We start from the raw sequence: 7,358 nt of genomic DNA on the forward strand, positions 1-7,358 counted from the left end.
AGCATTTGTTCAACTATGTTCATAGCAGTATTATTTGTAATAGCCAGAACCTGGAAACAACCTAGATGTCCTTCAATGAAAGAATGGATGAAGAAAGTGTGGAATATATACACACTAGAGTACTACGCTGTGGTAAAAAACAATGACTTCTCGAATTTTGCATGCAACTGGATGGAAATAGAAAACACTATCCTGAGTGAGGTAACCCAGACCCAAAAAGTTGAACAGGGGATGTACTCACTCATAACCTCTTGAGCAGGGTCACCATAGTTCACATTGCTCTCAGCACTACTGTCTTCCAAGCTCATACTAAAATGGCCTGTTAATTCTCACAGCATTCACCTGCTTTTCCTCTCCAAAGTCTCAAAGTCTTCCATATTCTCCCAACAAGCAGCATGCTCAGGCATATTACAATTCCCTACCTAGTACCTGATACTAACTTCTGTTTTAGTTACTTTTATTTGTGTGAAAAGACACCCTAAATGCCTTGTGGACATTCATGATCTGTGCAGCTGCCTAAAGTCATGCTGAGGTCTGTGGCTAGAAACCACATGGAAATCCATCATCCTTGATGCTGCTAAATGTAAAGGGCAAGGAAGCTACTTTTGCAGCGGTATTATGACTGCAGACTCACAGTTGAGAATGAGACACATAGGAATGCTTCTGTAAAAATCCCTCTCTCCCTTCCCCCCTTTCAAAAAAAGAAACAATCTAGGCGGGAAGTTGTTGAAGAAACTCTTAGAAATTGTGATGGGATCCTGTAGTGTAGTTTCTTAAGAGTTGATGGCTTCTGTCAGGAGAGTGAGTGGGTAAGGACTCAATTTTCTTTAAGGGGCTGACCTCTGAGAGTTTGAATATGCTCCAGTGAGTATGAGTATATGGGCCACATATATTCGACATGGTATTTTTTCTTTTATTCTTTTTCTTGGGGGAGTCACAAAGGGGTTGGATACAGGACTAGGAAGTGAGTGTGATTGGGGTGTATTATGTGTAACTCTCAAATATTCAATGAATAGTTATGTTGCAAAAAGACAAAAACAAAAGAAAAGATACCATGAGCAAGGTAACTTATAAAATAAAGCATTTAATTTAGGGCTTGCAGACAGTTACAATTGGTGAGTCCGTGACCATCATGGCAGAGAACAAGGCAGCAGATAGGCAGGCATGGCATTGGGGCAGGTGTTAGAAGCTTCCTTCCTGATCTGAAAGTTGGAGGGAGACTGGGCTTTTGAAACTTCAAAGTCAACCTCCAGTGACACACCTCTTCCAACAAGACCATATCTCCTAATTCTTCATAATCAGTTCTACCATCTGGATACCAAGCATTCAAAGACATGAGCCTATGGCGGCCATTCACATTCAAACCACCATAAGGACAAGAATGAATATGTGTTCTATAAAGTATGTAGATAGAAAACATCATGTGAAAACATCAAGGCATTCAGAGATGGTTTTCATAGAGATGGTTTCACAGAAGGTGAAGAGGGAATGCTTTCCTGGAACGTCCTCTGAAACTGGTCATTGAATTGCCTTTTGCTTCTCACAGATCTGTCTGTTCAACGAATCTAGCAGTCAAAGTGTCTTCAGTCTTTCATTCGTCTGTTTCTACACACACACACACACACACACACAGACACACACGCACTACTCAATCTAATCTTCTCTTTCTCTGCCTCAAATAACTCCATGAAGCATTTAAACTGTGGTTGATTTTCTCAAACAGGGATGTTTACCCTGTTCTCATAGTACAAACTTGCCAGAGCAGAAAAGTTAGTGAGTGGCTATATTGCTGTCTCATTGCTGTTTTTTTCATAGTGTTTCATTTTCTTCTTGAAATCATATTAAAATCAAAATGCTATCAAAGAAATATGTACTGTAATGCTAAATTTTTATTAAACACACTGCATGCATATGTATTTCAACATGTTTCATGAGGAAGTTTTGGTATCTTGCCTATTTTTACTGAGGAGATCATGTGCCATATCTCCATTTACTGGCATTGATTCCATCTTATGTGAAATATATTCAATGTGAGTTACTCTCCGGTAGCTAACATTCAGGCCACTGCTATATACTCTAGAGACCTGCTCTGCTCAACATCTGTCTGTGCCCTTTGATGATGTACTTTGATCTTTCATTTTCATATCATACATAGTCATTGCTAAAAACAGACTGCATGTTTAATAATGAGTTAAAGGACTCAATTTGACCAGACCAAAATAACCTTTTATGCACAAGATAAATTGTGAGCTTTTTAAAAAGGATGCCTTTTCTATTTAATTTTATATAATCTTCAGCAGCATATACTCTGAATATAGAAAATCCTTATTAATTATTCATTGAATTAATTAAATGAGTAATTACAATTATTCAATATTTTCAAAGTTTGGAAAACATATCACACAGAGAGGGGGACAATACATATGTCACTGCTTTAAAAGTGTACAGTGAAAATGAGATTTTTTTTTTAGACCTAGAGAGGTTAGTAGCTTTTCTTAATAGAAAAGAAAGGGAAAGCTAGACGTGAGTGTTCATAGTTCACCTTTCAGGACATGTATCTTTCTCCCTGTGGATGGCCTAATGTCGATTTAGCTGATCCATGACCATAGAGTCCCTCAAATGTGAATCTTGTTTATAGTGATTGACAACTTTATTGACTCTTGTTTGATCTGTGTCCTATTTAAGGGATCCTGACTTTGTGTTTGCCTTGGTATACTGTAAAAATCCTATTATATGAGAGCCTCTCATTCATCAAAAAGAAAGCAAAAATTCTACAGATCCTCATATGAAGAAATCAGAATATTTTGAGATGAAGTTTCAGGGTAGGGAGGACTTTGTGTGTTGAGGTGTCTTTGGGTTACATGAGGCAAAAATGAATACTCGATCAGAGAAAGGTATATGTTAAAAATACCAGTGATCATGTTATGTTCTCAGGCAAGTGAGCAGACACATAAGAAAATAAATAGCCAAATTAAAGGTAGTATCATGAAAGCAGCAATCAACCAGCCTGCTGGATAGGGAACAATTACTATGGTTTTATACCCCGCCTCCAGCTTGACTCATTTGCATGTGCTGTAGACTGAGAAATGTATATGAGTGGTGACTTAGCAATTCTTGTGGTATCAGAAAGTTATGCGTGTATCCAAAATTGATGCTAAGGCAACCTGAAATTACAATAATTTACTGAAGTCACCTCCCTAGTTTTTGCTTTATGCGATGTTTAACACGTTATTCTTGATGACTGAGTGGTTAGGCAATGAACAGTATATGTAATTATCTTGTTGCTACTGTCATCACAACATCATTATGTTTTTCCTAGAAACTTGGAGGTTTATCTTGAGCTTGAGCAAAATATGAATGCAAATAACTCCAGCATATTTATAAAAAAATAAATTAAATTGCTTCTGCCATGATTTAAACTGGTTATCACTGTATGCTGAAGCATGCTCGTAAACAAAGCAATCTTCTAAGGATTTAGTAATCGTGAAGGAGAACAATTGTCACTACACTTTGAAAGCTGTGACTCTCTATTTCCCTTTTTATTGGATAATACATTACTACGGAGAACTAGAACTTTACCTGTGTATAATATTTTATACTTTATCCATTTACTGAGTCAAATATTTCCATTTGGGATTTCACAAACACATGTGCAGAGTTTAGATAACTGATCTTTCCGAAGCATTATCAAATTCAGTGTCTAAAGCCTTTCTAATCAAACCACTAAAGAGGGGGCCTCTGAATGTTTTTTTCTATTCTTTTCCATTTCCCTTCAAGGTACCAATAGTGTTCTGATGGCATTCCACAGTAAACAAAATGCTGTGACCCATACTCTACCTCTGAAGAGCCTTTTTCTTTTCCATTATAGGAAATTGAACATGGGGCCTTACAAATACTAGACCAGAGTCCTACTTAAGAGCTGCATCCCAAGCCTTTCTTTTACCTTTTTATTTTGAAACAAGGTCTCATTGAGTTGTCTGCATCTGTCTCTAAAATTATCCTTCTACATTATTCTCAAAAGTAGCTGGGCCCATAATCCTGTACCACCAGGCCTAGTTAAGATTCTGGAGACGTTTCCTGTTCGCGTTGCCGAGCAAGCAAGTCAGGCATCTGGTGAGGTGACTCGAGAGGTACAACTAATGAGAAAGAAACAACAAGAGAGGAAAGGGGATATCTCCACTGCCACCATGCAGAGAAGTATTATGTCATTTTTCCAACCCACCAAAGAGGGTAAAGCAAAGAAGCCTGAAAAGGAGACAGCCAACAGCATCGGAGAGAAGGAGTCCCCTCCAAAGGTAGCATTGAAAGAGAGGAATTGACTGGTGTCTGAGAGTGATTCTCCAGTGAAGAGGCCAGGAAGGAAGGCAGCCCAGGTCCTAAGCAGTGAAGGGGAGGAGGAAGATGAAGCTCCTGGCACCCCCACAGTTCAGAAGTCTGTGTCAGACTCCAAACAGAACTCTCCTTTCAGCCCTGACACACGTCCTGAGAATAGTCCTTTCTTCAACAGCCCCTCCATGGATATCTCCTCATCAGGATTCCCGAAGCGTCGCACTGCTCGGAAGCACCTCCCGAAACGGACAATTCAGGACTCTGTGGAGGAGCAGAATGAGGACAAAGACAGAGCAGCCAAGAAAAGGAAGAAGGAAGAAGAAGCACAGACCCCAACAGAAAGTCTCACAGAGGCTGAAGATGTAAAACAGAAGGAAGAAAAGAAAGGGAGCCAGTCCATAGTGTCCCCTGAGCCTGCAAAGTCCCCTGAGTCAGTAACCCTGCCAAAGGCAGAGAACATTCCAGTGTGTAAGGCTGGCGTCAAACAGGATCCTCAGGAAGAGGAGCAGAGCAAACCTCCTGCTAGAAGTGCCAAGACACTCAGCAGCTTCTTTGCTCCTCAGAAGCCAGCAGTGAAAGCTGAAGTGAAACAAGAAGAGGCAGGTACTCCAAGAAAGGAAGAGACCAAGGGAACCCTGGATCCAACAAATTACAATCCTTCCAAGAGTAACTACCATCCCATTGAAGATGCCTGCTGGAAACACGGCCAGAAGGTTCCTTTTCTTGCTGTGGCCTGGACATTTGAAAAGATAGAGGAGGTTTCTGCTTGCCTCAAGGTGGTGGAGACACTGAGCAACCTGCTACGCTCTGTGGTGGCCCTGTCATCCCCAGACCTGCTCCCTGTCCTTTACCTCAGCCTCAGCCGCCTTGGGCCACCTCAGCAGGGACTAGAGCTGGGTGTAGGTGATGGTGTCCTCCTCAAGGCAGTTGCCCAGGACACAGGTCGTCAGTTGGAGTCCATCCGGGCTGAGGTACTGAGAAGGGTGATGTGGGACTGGTGGCCGAAAACAGCCACAGCACTCAGAGACTCATGCTGCCCCCACCTCCACTCACCACCTCTGGTGTCTTTACCAAATTCTGTGACATTGCCTGACTCACTGGCGGTGCTTCCATGGCTAAGAAGGTGGACATCATCCAGGGCCTTTTTGTCGCCTGCCGCCACTCAGAAGCCCGATTCATTGCCAGGTCCTTAAGTGGACGGCTGTGCCTTGGGCTGGCTGAGCAGTCGGTCTTGGCTACACTTGTCCAGGCTGTGAGCCTCACACCCCCTGGCCAAGAATTTCCCCCTGCTGTTGTGGATGCTGGGAAGGGCAAGACAGCAGAGGCCAGAAAGATGTGGTTGGAAGAACAAGGCATGATCTTGAAGCAGACCTTCTGTAAGGTGCCTGACCTAGATCGAATCATCCCTGTGCTGTTGGAACACGGACTGGAACGTCTCCCAGAGCACTGCAGGCTGAGCCCAGGGATCCCTCTTAAACCAATGCTGGCCCATCCCACTCGGGGTGTCAGCGAGGTACTGAAGCACTTTGAGGAGGTGAACTTCACCTGCAAGTATAAATAAGATGGGCAGCGGGCACAGATTCATGTTCTGGAAGGTGGAGAGGTGAAGATCTTCAGCAGGAACCAGGAAAAAAACAGGAAAGTACCCTGACATCATCAGCCGCATCCCCAAGATTAAACTCCCCTCTGTCACTTCTTTCATCCTGGATACTGAGGCTGTGGCCTGGGATCGGGAAAAGAAGGAGATCCAGCCATTCCAAGTGCTCACCACTCGAAAGCGCAAGGAGGTGGATGCATCAGGGATACAGGTGCCTATGATTCCTGTTGGCTGCCTATGATGAAGAGTGAAGAGCTGCAGGCCATATGCAAGCTGGGAACTGGATTCAGTGATGAAGAGCTGGAGGAGCATCACCAGAGCCTGAAGGCCCTGGTATTGCCAACCCCACGCCCCTATGTGAGAACTGATGGGGCAGTGGCTCCAGACCACTGGCTGGACCCCAGTGTCGTGTGGGAGGTGAAGTGTGCAGATCTCTCTCTGTCCCCTATCTACCCTGTTGCACGGGGCCTGGTGGACAAAGAAAAAGGTATCTCCCTTCGTTTCCCTGGGTTCATTCGTGTCCGTGGAGACAAGCAGCCAGAGCAAGCCACTACCAGTGACCAGGTGAGGCCCTGGGAAGGCGGTTGGTTCTTGCCAGGAGCCATAGAGGTAGGAGTAGCTGGCAGGAGCTGCTGATATCCTCTACCCTTTCCTCAGGTGGCCTGTTTATACCGGAAGCAGAGTCAGATTCAGAACCAGCAAAGCTCAGACTCGGACTCCGACTTTGAGGACTGCTATTAACCCCCTGGCCTCCTGGGCCTGGAGTGGAGATTGAGGGAACCTGGGTACTATTTGCTTGGTGGTGTTGACTGGTGTGTGTGTGTGGGGGGAAATAGGGGTGGGATACTGGTACTGTGATGTTTCATTTTCTTAAATAAATGACTATTAAATAAAAAAAAACGATTTTGGAGACATTTTAAATTAACCTGTGTAAATTATTATAAGAAACATGTTGAAATTATTAGTATTAATTTTAGATCTATGTGTCAAATTGTGTCCAAAGTAACATGTTATAACCATATTTATTCAATTTAATTGTGTAAAGTATTATTCTGTCAAGAACTAATCTTAAAGAACTATCTCCCTACGTTTCACCATGCTAATAATTTTGCTGGAATAGGGAGAGGGGTTTGTACTATCTTGATAATTATCCATTTAAGTTCTCAATTTCAATAAAAAACAACAATGAACGAAGGACAGATTGTAGATGAAAAAGGTCCTTCCAATAACCATGTATCCATAGGCATGCCAGATTAAACAGGTGGGCATGGACCAGAAGGCCTTAAGATCTGAGGTACCCAACTAGGAGAACTTGGTACTTGATTACATTGTAAGAAAGGCACATTGAAAAATTCAGACCAAAGAAATATCACTCCAACTACTTGTGGCTGCCACCCAAAGGATTGATTCTTACATCACCCAGTACTTGAAA

At 42.8% G+C, this 7,358-nt stretch overlaps 1 protein-coding gene across 1 annotated transcript; it reads left to right on the forward strand.

Moving 5' to 3' along the window:
• Nucleotides 1–4,130: 4,130 nt before the first annotated feature.
• LOC101979075 (DNA ligase 1-like) lies at nt 4,131–6,826 on the forward strand. The gene is given in 5 exon segments (XM_026790138.1): nt 4,131–5,298; nt 5,301–5,958; nt 5,960–6,116; nt 6,173–6,490; nt 6,584–6,826. Coding segments are annotated over 5 exon segments (2,376 nt in total). The 5' UTR covers nt 4,131–4,139; the 3' UTR covers nt 6,668–6,826.
• Nucleotides 6,827–7,358: the final 532 nt, after the last annotated feature.

This window comes from Microtus ochrogaster, unplaced genomic scaffold, assembly GCF_000317375.1.
Source record: "Microtus ochrogaster isolate Prairie Vole_2 unplaced genomic scaffold, MicOch1.0 UNK42, whole genome shotgun sequence".
NCBI classification, from domain to species: domain Eukaryota; kingdom Metazoa; phylum Chordata; class Mammalia; order Rodentia; family Cricetidae; genus Microtus; species Microtus ochrogaster.